General features: G+C 38.7%; 1 protein-coding gene across 2 annotated transcripts in view; it reads right to left on the bottom strand.

The window, feature by feature from the left end:
• Positions 1 to 7303: 7303 nt before the first annotated feature.
• HS3ST5 (heparan sulfate-glucosamine 3-sulfotransferase 5) overlaps positions 7304 to 14805 on the bottom strand; it is a 33182-nt gene continuing 25680 nt past the window's right edge. For both annotated transcript variants that reach the window (XM_030448636.1, XM_030448637.1), the window contains exons 2-3: positions 13603 to 13741; positions 7304 to 9037 (exon numbers count right to left, since the gene is read on the bottom strand). In XM_030448636.1, coding sequence (XP_030304496.1) covers positions 8107 to 9037; positions 13603 to 13709 — 1038 coding nt within the window. In that variant the 5' untranslated portion in view covers positions 13710 to 13741 and the 3' untranslated portion in view covers positions 7304 to 8106. The remainder of the gene's footprint in view (positions 9038 to 13602; positions 13742 to 14805) is intronic.

The raw sequence follows: 14805 nt of genomic DNA, 5'->3' as shown, positions 1-14805 counted from the left end.
TCAGACTTCTTCTCTAATCATCAGTGAGGGCATTTCTCCTCCAGTTAATCCTGTGGCCCTTCTGAGCAAATTGATTTAAATGAACCTGAAGGTGTAACAATAACTGCCCATTGCACAGGATATGCATTGCTAATTACTACAGAAGGCAAGGATAATTACATGTCTCTACCTCTTAAAACATTGGCCTTACCTTTCACTTAGAGAGAGAGAGAGAGAGAGAGAGAGAGAGGAAGGAAGAGAGGAAGAGAGGAAGGGAGGAAGGGAGGAAGGAAGGAAGAGAGGAAGAGAGGAAGGGAGGAAGGGAGGAAGAGAGGAAGGAAGAGAGGAAGGGAGGAAGAGAGGAAGGGAGGAAGAGAGGAAGAGAGGAAGGGAGGAAGGGAGGAAGGGAGGAAGGGAGCAAGAGAGGAAGAGAGGAAGGGAGGAAGGGAGGAAGGGAGGAAGGGAGCAAGAGAGGAAGAGAGGAAGGGAGGAAGGGAGGAAGGGAGGAAGGGAGGAAGAGAGGAAGAGAGGAAGGAAGGAAGAGAGGAAGGAAGGGAGGAAGGGAGGAAGAGAGGAAGAGAGGAAGGAAGAGAGGAAGGAAGGGAGGAAGGGAGGAAGAGAGGAAGAGAGGAAGGAAGAGAGGAAGGAAGAGAGGAAGAGAGGAAGAGAGGAAGAGAGGAAGAGAGGAAGAGAGGAAGAGAGGAAGAGAGGAAGAGAGGAAGAGAGGAAGAGAGGAAGAGAGGAAGAGAGGAAGAGAGGAAGAGAGGAAGGAAGGAAGGAAGGAAGGAAGGAAGGAAGGAAGGAAGGAAGGAAGGAAGGAAGGAAGGAAGGAAGGAAGGAAGGAAGGAAGGAAGGAAGGAAGGAAGGAAGGAAGGAAGGAATATCCTCATATCCTTGGTGCAGGGTTGCTGTTTCAATGCATAACAAATGTGACACTTTTCTTAAGACAGGTGGTTTTGCTTCACTAACAATATAGGTCTGGCCTGCTTCTTTGTAAGGCACTGATATGCACCATAGCCATCCAAAGTACAAAGGCTTTCTCCTGTTCCTGCAAAGATGTAGTGGAGCTACACTGAAGAGCTTGTAACAGCTGGAACAATTTTCTGAAGATGAAGTTAGTAATAGTGCTGCTGGCAGTCCCAGCTCCTATGAAATGCCTATCATTTTTTTCATATGGTAAGGAATTGTAAATTAATTCTTCTGTCTCCATGGGTTTGGAATAGAAGCGATGCCTTCACAGTTCAACGAAGTGGAAAGTCTTTCATCAGTGGAAAATCATCCAAGGAATTGGATGGCAAAGGCCTCATACATTACAAAACAGTTGTTTGCAATTAAGGCCAGAAGTAAGATGTGCATTAGTCTGTCATGTTTCTTTTTGTTTATTTAATCAGCCAGAGGCATAATGTTAGATGTATTGAAGTGGCATTGATTCCTTGTCATGTCCTATGATTTGTTGCACTTCATGTGTACTGTATTGAAAAACTGCAGTCTGTTCAGAACATACGTGTTTCATATTTTGCCTGAATCCTGATCAATAATCAGGACATTTTCACAGAAGCATTAACCTTCCATAGCAGCGACTACTCCTGCAGAGGGCAGATTAATTTCAAAGTTGATAGGGGAAATCAGAGAGGAATCAGAAGAACATCAAAAGAATTAAATTCCTTGTGCAACAGCATTTCTGTGCAGTCACAGGGTCAAAAACTGGGGCAGCCTCCCCTAATGTTTATTTTTCTGTCTCACAAGACATACATTTCAGGAAGAGTTGTGGTTTACTGTGCACCATGAGAGAGAACTTTGTAACTGATAAAAAGTTTAACGGTATCAAAGCTGAACTGGAATAAGCTATATATTAACTAAAAAGAGTTAGATAGTTTGGTCAACATCAGCTCCTGAAGTCATGCTACTGCTAGTTTTAATAGGAATCTCAAAAAAGCAGGTAATCTTATTTACCATATGATAAACACAGTGCAGCAGATGGACTATGGCTTTCTAGTCTTTTCTGTGCTTTTCTTGCACTTGTCAACTCAAACCCTGCGAAAAAGCCTGGTATGGAGATTGATAACACATGGATATTCTTGATGGGCTTGACTCTCATTGGTGCACTGTTGCAAAAAGGATCCTTTATAAATCATTTATAAATGTAAAAGCAGCTTGTGATAGCTGGTAATTCTGAGGATGGTTTTATTAGGTCAGTTTTCAGAAGGTAAATCAGGCTTTGAAGCACAGATTAACCAGAGATGATCAGCTGCTAGAAGACTGCTATGGGATATTATACATAAGGCACCTCCTCAAAAAAACTCATAAAGAAAGAGAAAAATCCATTTACAGGTAGTGATAATGATTACCTTGGGCACATCACCATGCATGAGCCTTCGGTAACAAAATCAAGTTCATATAAGGCAATCTAAGAGTCATTAGATCTCTGTTGCTAAGGCTTTAAATTTTTTTTTTCTCCTCTGTGAGGTACATCCTACGCAATAGAATCTAAACAAGGACACTGAAGTAGACGACTAACAGCACTGTATCTCAGTCACCAGTCAATGTCCTTGGGGTTGACAGGTAAAATAAGAAAAAATGTCTGACATTACTATTTAAAAACTCTATATTTATCCAAAGTCCTTTTGTCTGAAAACAAATTCTTAAAAAAGTAAAATTTACAATAACTTGTTTTGGTTTTTTTTTTCCTGCAGCCTTTTACAAATTGGAGGACCAAGTCAGCTTAGGGATCTCTGCTAAGTTTGAAGTATCATGACAAGTATTTTTTTAAAGAAACTAATAAAAGAAACCATTGCATTTTCCAGGTGAGTTAGGAAGGAATTTTAAACTTTTATTACCATCAGATTTTAAAGTTACTAGCCAAACTTCTCTGATTTATTTTATGTATCTGTTCTTGTGAACTAGTAATACAGAAGCATTTCAAGTGCAGCTCAGAAACACCTGGTCAGGAGGTTCAAAGATTTTCTGGCTAAGTACACAGAAAAAGAAGGTACTGAGTGCTGCTGCATCTCCAGACTGCCCCCTCGCACTGGAGACATCCAGTGACTGCAAACCATGGGAGCCTGGAAAAGTCTTCATGGCTTTCTAGTCATTATGTCCTTACTGAAGCATCAGCTATTGGTCACTTCTAGCGAGAGATACTGGTTTGAAGACTTTGCTCTGACCCAGGATAGTTTCAGTGACTGTATTCACCTTTTTAGGACAGGTTGGTCTTCTAATTGCGTAGTGAACTGAAGCATCTTCAAGTGGAAGAAGCAGGTAAGCATGAGAATCAGTGCACACATATTGTGTGGGCAGGGAGGTTGTGGGGCTTTGGCAGGAATCACATGTGTTGACTTAAAATGCTATGGGATTGTGGAATCCCTCTATTAATTCTAAAGTCAATTTTACACAGAAAAAACCCCACATTTATTTTAAATAAGAGTGAAGATACCAAATTTCTATAACATGTAACTCCTGACCACTTCTTCATGAAGAAGAGTAATTTGTGAACATTCTGGTAACTGTGGGATCTCAGTCATTATACCAAAACAAGCAGCAGTGATTTGTAAGACTGTCGTTAACAAATTATGTTTCTGGAGAATCCTTAATCCAGCATTAGCTGCTTTAGGAGAACCAGAGCCTTGAACTTTTTCAATTGGTGTTTTAAAATCCCTTCCAGTGATGTCTCCATCTTTCACCTTCTCCAAGGATGCAGATACTTCACTTCAGTGAAATGCTGTTGTTGGAATGGTCTCTTGCACTGCTGAAAGTTCAGTGAGACATATCAGATAAACTGCAAGTAAAGACCTTTTACTAGAGCACTCAGCCCTACTTCACTGGAGATAAATCAGTAACGTGTGAAATCATGTCTGCAAAATAATGAGATGCTACTTCAGCACAGGATTTAGGTAACCCAGTGTAACAATAAGCTTATTCCATCAGACTGAAAATGCCTGAAAAGAGAATTGTGGAATTCAGAAAAGCCTAAGACCCATGAAATTTCTGAGTTTACCACCTTGGACAGGTGCATGAGCATCTAAGTAAAGCATCCAAGCATCTAAGTAGTAAAGTCTCATCTCTTGCAAAAGCATAATTTGAAAACTTCACACAAACCATCTTCCAGTAATTTTATAAGGGCTTTACTCTCTAATTATTGCTAACATTTGATTGTTTAGAGCAAAATAGATCTAGCTTGCTAAATTTAATTTCAACAAGTCTCATTATTTTCAAGGAGCCTATATGGAGGACAAGGAAAGAAAGCTTCTCCAAAACTTTATTGCCATGTTGTTTGTGAGTTGATTGAGCTTCTGCTTTAACTTTATTCAAATTATGATCTACACAGGTCTTACACATAAATCACAAATGAAATTTGACCATGTGTCTTAAGACATGAATACTTTGCACTCACTCAGCAGCCCACACATACTGGATATGTTCCTAAGGCATGTGTCCAGTATAAGCAGCCACTAGCACACTCCGAGCTCTATTGCCTCAGGTTTATGGGTATGCCTGTGTCTTGCTGTTGACAATGCCATGCAAGAGACATTGCTCACTGTGAGCTTCTTGAAAAAAGCTTCACTAGATTTTCTTTTACTGAAAGTTTACCTGCTAGGGACCTTATGTTACTGTATCCTCTTTCGCTCTTGTCTTCTCCAGTCAGAGGGTTCCAATAAGTTGCACAGACTCAAAATATGAGCTAGGTCACCTAGCCAGGGAATAGGCACGCACACAGCAGTTCTTCTGTGGCTCGTGACACTGGGCTTGGAGTTTTTCTGAGGTCTATGTAACACTGAACTGATGGACAATACTTAAGAAGAACATTAAAAGAGGGATATCTTCATGGAGTTGTTGAGGTTATAAGGGGGGGTCTAACTCCTGATCAAGCAGGGACACCTAGACCCAATTGCGCAGGACTGTGTCCAGGTGGCTTTTGAATAACTCTGATGATGGAGACTCTGCAGCCTCTTTGGGCAACATTTGAAAGCACCTAGTCAATAAAAATGTCTCCTGATGTTCAGATGGTAACTCCTGTGTTTCAGTTTGTGCCTATTGCTTCTTGGAAAACTTAGACTAGTATGCTGAAATATGTGGTAAAACCATTGCCTATGTTGTATTCTTAGACATTATGGCAAAAAAATCCCCAAACAAACCCAAACATTAAAATAGGACAAATAAATTTTCATCACGATTATTCTGCTTTCCCTCAAAACAGGCAGCTTTGTGGGTTAATGATAAATAAATCACTGATCTCCAAATGTCAGTCCTTTATCCAACTTACATACTGATTTATGAAAATGAAAATACAATTTCAAATTCATCTCTGATAGTCTATTATGCTGCAAATTGTTGTTCTGTGTAGTTTACATAGCAGCTGGGACAATCTGATAAAAATGCACAGAAATATTAGCAGTTTTAATCCAAACATTTATCAAAGCTGTGAAGCCTGCAATTTTAGTGTATAGAAAATGTGAGAGATGAAACATCTTTATAGAACTTGAATGCCATAAGTTAACAGCTGCAACCTCATATAGTTCTTCATCACTCCACAATCATAAACTCAGGCTATGAGCACTCCTCCTAGTCTGAACATTCATGGTCAATTTGAATAGAAATTATTCACTCAGGATTTGAAAAGCAAAGCAGAGGCTGAAATGAATTATTCACAAATTGCTCCTGAAGAGGTGAATACCAGAACTTCTCAAGCCAGTTATGAATGCTGCAGCAAAATCGCCATGAACCTAGGAATGTGCTTTTGGTGGTGTGTCTGACCATTGTATTAAGAACCAGTTTAATTGTATTAAGAACTATAATGTATTAACTAATATACCATTGTATTAAGAACCAGTGTCAAAGACTTGGGAATGATGCCTTCAAGCCTTAGTGAGTCAATCTCTCTTTTAGGCTTCTCAATACATTGTAAAGTCTCTGAACTCACTTTCCTTCCTTGCTATTCTTGTCTCTTCCTCTGTGCCTTTTTGAACCATATTTGCTTAAATTTATCCATGTGCCTTCAAAACCAATGAACGGGAGTTAATCCAGCTGATGGAATGTATATAGTTGTGCATGTTAGATCACAGCCTCTATGGCTTTTCTGATCAAAGACAAATAAATTATCCCTTTCACTCAAAATACATCTCACCTTCAGTTGTAGCCTGTAGACAGGACTATAAGAAGCTGGTAAGTATCACACGAGGCTGCCTGGAATCTCTCTACTCACCTGAAAAGCATGAAAATGTTAAATTGGATAAAATATCCTCCTTGGACACAATTAAGTGAGTTAAATGCCTTGGCCTTTATGTCTGGCTGTGGGCAGGATAAATGGCTCTCATAGAAGAAAACAGTAAGTAGCGTTGCAGCGTTGTAGCTGCTGCAGAAAATTTCACATAATGCTCTACCGTGTTGTGTTGACAAGGCTCTTCAGCAGCACAAAGAAAGGGCACACTGCTCACAGTGCTAGCACATGTGATTAAAGATACAGCACAAGTAGCAATCTCTCACAAGAGATTTAAAAATCACTTATTTAGAAAACTGATGCTTCCAAATCATTGAGCAAGATAAACAGCTCACAGGGAAAACTTGATCTTCTTATAATCTGAACTACTGGCTACTCTGCTACTGTACATCAGAATATTCAGATATACCAAAATCTGTGTCCCAATCAATCTTTAGATGCTGGTTTTAAAGGTTGGTATTATGTTTTTGTTTCTTTTGTTTTGTTTTTTCTTTTCTTTCAATTACTTTTATTCTTTTTCTTATGAATCTTTAAGAGCCATACCATATACGAAGCATGAAATTACTAAATTTCTGAGCTAATTTCTTGTCACTTGTTAAATGGAAAAATGAGCTATATGTTTATACCAGGAATAAGGACACAGGGGTTGGGTGTCTAGAGCAGGTGCAGTTGTTACCAGATAAAAGCAAAGTTATCGCAACAGTTTTCTTTTACTTCTGAAAAATCAACAGCTTCCAGTAATGAAATCTCTATAATTTTTCTAATCTTGCTTGCCTGTCTTTCATTTCAGTTTTAATGATAGCTCTGCTTTTCTGATACCTGGTTGCAGTAATCTTTAAAGTCATTCTTGAGCCTCACAGACTACTGCAATCGAATTAATTATAGCAAAGTGCTGCAGCAGAACAGCAATAATGCTCTTTGAGGTGTGTATTACACCAGATCCCAGACAGATGTGGGATTTTTTTTAATAAACTCAGCTTCAACCCATGTAACAGTTTTCTCGACTCCCTAGAAACAATTTACACATGCACCTTTCTTTCATACACTTGCACAGGATTCATCTGGACTAAGGGACCACACTGATATACATCAAGCAAAAATGAAAAGCTGTTGCACATATGGTAATTTTAATCCATTCCATTTTTAAATACCACAATAAATTTAATTTTCACAATAAATTAAATAGCCATATTCAGTTTACAAAATAGAATTACTTAGTGTGAAACCAGTATTTACAAACATTGTACACTATGTACATGATCAGCTTTGTTGACACACAAGCATAGAAGAAAAAATTATTTGACCTTTTTGACACATGACTGACATGCTACAAGTGACACTATGGTCCATACAATAAAACAGTAGTGCAATCTCACCACAGGAACTCTGAAACAATGTTGGTTGTTTAAGATATTAGTTTCAAATAATAAGAAAATAGTACTATCCACTCTTGTAAAAATTCAGCACTGTGTTTAAAGTGTCAGTATTCCTTTAGCAATATACATACCAAATATAGCCCAAAGATTATGTTTTCTCACAGCATCAATGACTTCTGGCATGAATTTTTATGGCATAAGCTAACGTCTGCTTAGATCAATAAGTATGTCACATAAACACTTCACTAAGCGAGAGGAAAACTGACCCTTTTAACAGTGTCTGACTTTATGTCCCTAAATAACTCCTTTGCCTTTATTATTATATCTTAAAAGATGCAACTATGCTGACAGAAGATTTATGTTAGTTACTACTCTGTAGAAAAAAATTGATCCCACTGTATATTTGGTCGCACACTGCATATGTACACGTACGCATGAAAAAAGTTACTTTGATAGCCGTGTCCATGAAAAGTGCATATTTTAGCAGAGACACTTATTGCATGTCCCAGGTGCAACAGAAAGTGTATGAAGTTTAATTTAGGGCCAGTTAAATGTCCTCCCAGTGATCTGGTAAAACTTCTGATTAAAAGGATGAAAGAACTTGCGCAATTTGGTAATGACAGAGGTATCCACCTCTGGATGGATGCGTCCCTTGCTACCCGCCAGGCACTTGTTAAAGACAATGTTAAATCTCAAGCAGTAAAACCCCCTGGTGGCATTGAAGTACAAGTTATACTGACTTATTCTAGGAGGAAGATTTAGAAACTTCTCGACCAGCTGGAGTTCTGGCAATGGTTCTGTGATGAGGCGATCTCCGTCCACAATGTGAAACTGCTCGATTGGGAAGTATTTTAACCATCTTTCCAGATGTTTTGTGTAGATGCTGGTTCTCACCGCCTTATACTTAGTGTTCACTTCACAGGTATTAGCATCAATAGCCAACTTCTCAAATTTGTAGTAAGTTTTGTTCTTTCTTTCCTTCCCTTCCAGCACCTGAGTGTAATCAGAAATAGCTCTTGTGGTAGGTTCCCTGACAATGATCAATAATTTGATAGATGAGTTCATTTTGTAAATCCTTTCAGGTACTTCCTCGGTGATAAAATATGCAGGGCTTTTCTCAATTGTTATTTGATGAGGGTAAGAAAAAGGCATTTTTTTCCGGTACCACTCAATCCCCTTGGCATAGTTCTCATCATTGTCAAAGAAGTGAATCTCTTGAGAAGCTTTGACGACTGCAGGGTGAAGGTTCAGCATCTCCAGCAGTGCTCGGGTGCCTCCTTTCCGCACCCCGATGATAATGGCCTTGGGAAGCTGCTGAACCAGGTTGTGCAGTCGTATTTGTTCCTTGGTGGCATTGCCTTTCCGGAACTCGTGGAGCAGCCCTCGCTTGAACTGCAGAGCTCTCAGTGGGATTTCCTCCTGGCCGCGGGGTCCAAATCGGCCATCGATGGGACAAAGAGGCTGCAGTCTGCAAGAAAAACAAGGAATAATTGTAAAAAAAAGGGATATCTCTTAAGGCAAGTTGTCTGTGTAAGGCACTCGCATTCCTTGAAGCCTTTTGTGAGGTGGTGTGCACATCTTTCAACTTTTATTCTGCCAGTGAATAAATAATTTGAAAATTGATTGATTCTTCTGTCCTGTACTGTGATTTAACTGAGTAACTCCTAACTCCACCTTCCTTCTCTTTGTGAGCATGGACATTATTATTACTGGTCTCAGGGCTTCCTAAATCTTGCAATCACATTCCTCTTTGTGATTGCTTTGGCAGTTTTTAAAGCATTCTAGGATGAATATTTTTGGTCATTTTGATCTGAAAATCCACTTCATTTAAGTAATCTCTTTCCAACATGTTTCTTACTCTAGCCTGAATACTTTCTTGTGCTTCCTATTGTGTTGTTTTTCTCAGCTGCTGATCCAGAATTGTCCTTTTTTAGTGAAGAGGAATAAAAGGGATGAAAACCAGCTTTCTAGGCATCACCTTTCAGTATCTTCCCTCCTCTTTGGAAGGTGCCTAGTGTTTTCATTGCAAATCACTCAGAAATACCAAGGCTCTGAATCAAACATGATTATGAAGGCACAGAAACAAGGGCAATAAAACTTTAAAAAATTTCATTTATTGCATCATTACAGCAATTAATTTCTTGTCGTCACTTATTATCCTCCCACTAAACCTAATTTTGTGCCTTACTGGTTTTTATTTTGTCCCTGCATTTTTGTGCTGTTATTTTATATCCACCTGTGATTATTTCACCTTTTTCCACTTTTCTAATGCTTCCTTCTTGTATCTGATGCAAGAAATGATTCAGTAAGAAAATTTTTTAAATTTTACTCCTACACAACCTCCACCCTCAAATCAATGCTCAGTCATTATACAGGCCAATATTGCACTGAAAATGAAACTGGAGAGAGCTTCCAAAGGCCTACAGAAAAATATCACTAATAATTTTGCATAGCCACACAGTCCAAAATAAAGGATATGTAAGAACAAAGGTTGCCCAGGCAATTTTAAAATAAGCTCTCTGTGCATATATATTATGATATGTTTTTTAAATTACATGGCCACATGCTATTATTTCTCACCAGACCCCTGCCTCAGCCAGTATACCAGATGGGCAATGCTCATTAATAGCTGTTTAGGTATTCTGTATTTATTCTGATTTCTCAGCATGTGGCCCCTCACTCATTTACTGTATATTATTCAAGCCTGCTTTAGGACAGAATTATTTATTTCTTTATGTTTTTTCCATCCATCACTGCTTGTTGGGGACTCTAATTTGACACTGATGCCAGGACAATGGATAGCTGTGACTAAGTAATTGTGTAAGTAAGTGTGATCTCCCTGGCTGACCTGTTTACTGTTTCCTTGATTATCCAGATGTTGAGGTACAACCTGTACATCCAGAGCTGAAGAAACAACCCAGATGACATTGCTGGGTTCAAATAAGCCCTAGCTAAGTCCTGCAGACAATTAGGAGGTATGATGAGAAGACAATTCCTATTGTTATTTCAAGTTTCCAGTCTCTGCTTTTCCTTTGATCTCTTCTGTCTTGATCTCTTCTGCATACGGGCCTGCCTTGGTGGCAAGGAGAGAGTTATTGAAATGCTGATGAAACTTGACAGTTAAAAAACCAAACCAAACCAAACACCAAGCAGAAAGCAATGCTTTGATTTAGCAGTGGTACAATTTGGTTGTCAGACTGTGGTGTTGCTGGTAAAACATTTTTTATGCAGCAGTGAGGTGGCAGTTAAAAACATAAGAAACAGAAGTTGCAATTGCTATCTCCCTTCCTCTCTTCCCTCTCCTTCTGTGTATTTGTTATTTGTTTTCAAGCAAAGAGGATTCTACAACAGCAGTTCCAGACCCATCTAAACTAAATTTATCTCTTTTGCTCAAAAAGACAGTTAGCACTGCCTTCAGTGTAACACAACAGCTTGTCAAACAAGGTGGTTTCCTTAAAGAGTAAACAAATACTCGAGATGTCCTCTAGCCTAAGGGAGAAGATTGGATGTCATTAGAAGTTCTTCCTCAACAATTTACATTTCAGTTTTTTTAACTCTTTCCCCTTTCTTGACCTTTCTCTAAATAAGAAGTATCATTTATAAGATCTTGGCAGTGATGGTATTAAACAGATTTCAGATTGTGATAGATGAGTCTCCAGATGTAAATATTTACTGTTTTATCACAATATGTTAATGTTTATAATTCTTTGAGTAATTTACTCCATTAAAAAACAGTTGTTTGCGAAGAAAGAGTATATGATATTTATTATATCACTGAAGTTGCTCTTCCAAAACAAGAAATTTCTCAAACTGCTACAGTAAAACACCAGAGATATTCTTGAGAAAACCCACCATAAAACAATCCACATCAGGGAACTCCATTTTTGACTAATTTCAAAAGAGTTAAAGTATGTTTGGGTGATCTTACTCTCAACTAGCAGGTCTGTCTCCTCTGATCAGGAATATTTGCTAATTGGCTTCCAAAGTAAATGTCATGGTGGCAAAAGATTATAAACCTGGTTCAAGTTCTAAACATTGAAATCAGGTACAGAGGCTCTCCCCTTACTGCCAATGAGAAAGTCAGGCAACTCAAGGACTGGTCCAGATTTTCTCAATATTGATTGGCATAGCATCTTTTTCAGCTTCTACATCTAAACCAGCTCCATGCGCTTAGTATCTGAAGGATAGTAACCTCCTCTGCAGGGAGGTGCTCTAATTAGTGGACTTTATGACACAATGAATCAGATAAACCAGTGATAATTTCCCTTTGGGCCTAAGAAAACTCAAAATATTCTTGTTGAAGAGCCTAATCTGAGGCTATTAAATATGGGCCATTCTCAACTCTCTTTTTCAAATTAGATCAGCATAAATTGAGCATATATGAATCTTAATTTCTTCCTGAAAAATTTGTTATTCCAAAGTCTATCAAAGCCACTCCATATCATTTTACTCTCAGACTCAACAAGTTCAGACTGTGACCCAGTGCTGAGGCAGAAGAACATTTCCAGTTAATTCATCAGTGTCTCATCCTTTCTAGTGCTTCCATCTCTCCCTTTCATAACCAGTCCAAATAAAGGGCTGCTTTTTATCAGTGCAGTATATTTCATACTGGGTGATGCAAAAGAATGAAAACAAATTTTTCTGCCATTGGCAACATTATATGTGAAGCCAGTGGAATTTCCTGCCACAGGAGGTCAGAAAGTCAAATATTGTGGCAAGATAATTTTATAGCCATCAGTAATTCCTGAATATGTGCAAGCATAGATAATAGCATAAGGTTAATTAGATTTCATGCCTCCGAGCATAAAATATACTTTTTCAGGGACCAATAAGGAATTCTTTCTTCGTTTAGAGATTCACATTGGTCTCAGTGAAGTTTTTATCTCTGAAGTTTCAGAGATGCTTTGACCACCAGAGGAAAGAAGATACAACTAGTGGAGCTTAATTTCAAATGCACTTGCTCCTAGCTGAGTATGTGGTCTCCCTCTTCTTCTAAAGTAGATTTAAGCAGCTGAAGAGGCACCCAGTGACCTCAGATGGAACTTAACCTAGCAATGACCACTAGGTAGCTCTGTTGTCAATTCATTGTGTATTCATTGTGTCACAATTTCAAATGCAATTATTTTCCATCATTTAAAAGAAGAGCACTACTGGAGCATGAGCACTGGCAAGCTACCTATCTGCTTCTGGAATTCCTGAAGTCTTGTGTCATACATTCTTTTAAACCAGCTTTTTTTGTCTGTTTGTTTGGTTGGTTTTTTGTTTGTTTTTTAATCCTGTTTTTGTGTAGCACCTACTAGGACAATCCCAGGACATTTTGAAGGTGACAGAAACAGCAGTGTCAGTGCAGGTCGCACTACTGTCAAAACTCACCTGGTCAAAAGTAGCAAACACTCTCAGATTTCATTTGTGGGCTTTTCTACTGTTTTTGTGGGCTTTTTCTACTGTTTTCCAGGAAATAACTTGCAGAGCAACCCGCTTATGTAGCACATTCAACTCCAGAAAATGCTGGCTAATTAACGTAGTTAAAATTCTCAAACCCTGAAGCAATCTTTCAAGTGAAATTGTATTCAAAACTTGATGAGCTACTCTACAGGCTCATACTTAATTTTAACTACCAATGTAGCACATTAATTGCTTGCTTATAAATTTAGAAAATATGGTATATAAACACATCATAACCATTCTGATGAAACTAGAGGTCAACACACAGATGCACATGGACAAAAATGAGGTACTGTAATTACATTTTTAATGGATGTTGGTTTATTTCTTCTCTGGAGACAAGTGCCAATGTACTTAGAGTACAAAAGGCGAGCCAGAAATACTTTGACAGGCATGACCCACCACTCTGTTTGCCTATTCTCTTCTCTAAAGGGGAGGTAAAGAACAGTGAAAACCTCTGGTTTCTGCCTTTCTATACATTAGTAGACACTAAAAAAACCCTTAAAAATAACAATTAGACGCTTGAAACAAAAACTCAGACAATCTGGCCCCATTTATGATTAAGAAAGCAGCTACTTAATGACTTACCTATCCAAGCTCCCAACTCTGGCAACTAGATATAGGAGACTTCCAATAGCAAGGCTGCCTAGCACAAAGAGCTTCTGTCTCAGCAACGCCTGCTGTTTGAATAGCATGGCCCTCCATCAATCTTCAGGACTTCTTCAGTCTGCAGAGACAAGACATAAAACACTTACCAGAAAGCAACACAAAGGGTAATGTTAAATCAGTTGTTGCAAGTGATTAAGCCACCATTGCAAAATCTTTTCAGACTGCAAAGTAAGTAGTTAAAGCTTTTTTTTGGTTGCTGCAGGTCTTCTGTTCCACATGGTAACACCAGACAATGTATCTGAGATAGGGTGTTAGTTCTGGAAGTGACAGTTCAGCTACACCCACCACTACTAGGGCTGTCTGATAAATAGTCAGTGGGTTTGGACTGTGTAATGGCTAGTACTGCAATGAGACCTTTTGTTAGGTAAATATGCCCCAAGTGGGGCAGCAGTAACCAAGAGTTAGGCTTGCAGGTCCTGTGCACAGTGTTTGAGGGCACATTTACTGAGTCTCTATTATTACCAGAGTGTAAGCTGGAGATAAATCTAAACCAGTGTATTTCTTGATCTCTTACAGCAAGATCAGGAAGACAGATCAGAGAAGCATGTAGCTGAGGTGGACATAATGATGATTTTTTGACACCAGCGCATCCTACTCAAAAATGAGCCTGCAGTTGTTCTTTCTTCTTCCCATATTGCTGAATATTTGTCCCAGAAAGCTTTCATAAGACTCCAGGATACAATTTGGGAGCCACTACAAGTCAGGGGCATGCATGCAGCCTGCCTGCCTTAGGGTTGGCTGAGTTTAATGGTATGGATGCAGGTCACGCTGTTCTGATTGTGTTCAAGGGTCATGAAATAGTCATTAGCATGTTTATTTTAGTGCTAGAGAGAAAGCCTTTGTAAGACCTGCCCATCATCTCTTGATGGAGGAGACACGCAACATTGAAGATCTGAGCCTGACTGAATCTCTAACACACTTCTGGTGTGCTAATAATAATAATAGTAACTCCTTATACAGCCAGGCCGTAGATCAGGATAACCTATAATGTAGGACAATCTATCATACAGAATATATTGCTTTTTACATAGGCAAAAGCAACTCTATAATAAGAATTCTTGGGTAAGGTCTTTATTGCAACCAGAATAATATAAAACACAAAATAAAAGGAGTTTGCAATGT

The sequence above is a fragment of the Calypte anna genome, chromosome 3, assembly GCF_003957555.1.
Source record: "Calypte anna isolate BGI_N300 chromosome 3, bCalAnn1_v1.p, whole genome shotgun sequence".
Classification (NCBI taxonomy): domain Eukaryota; kingdom Metazoa; phylum Chordata; class Aves; order Apodiformes; family Trochilidae; genus Calypte; species Calypte anna.
This window is presented reverse-complemented; position numbering and strand designations above follow the sequence as displayed.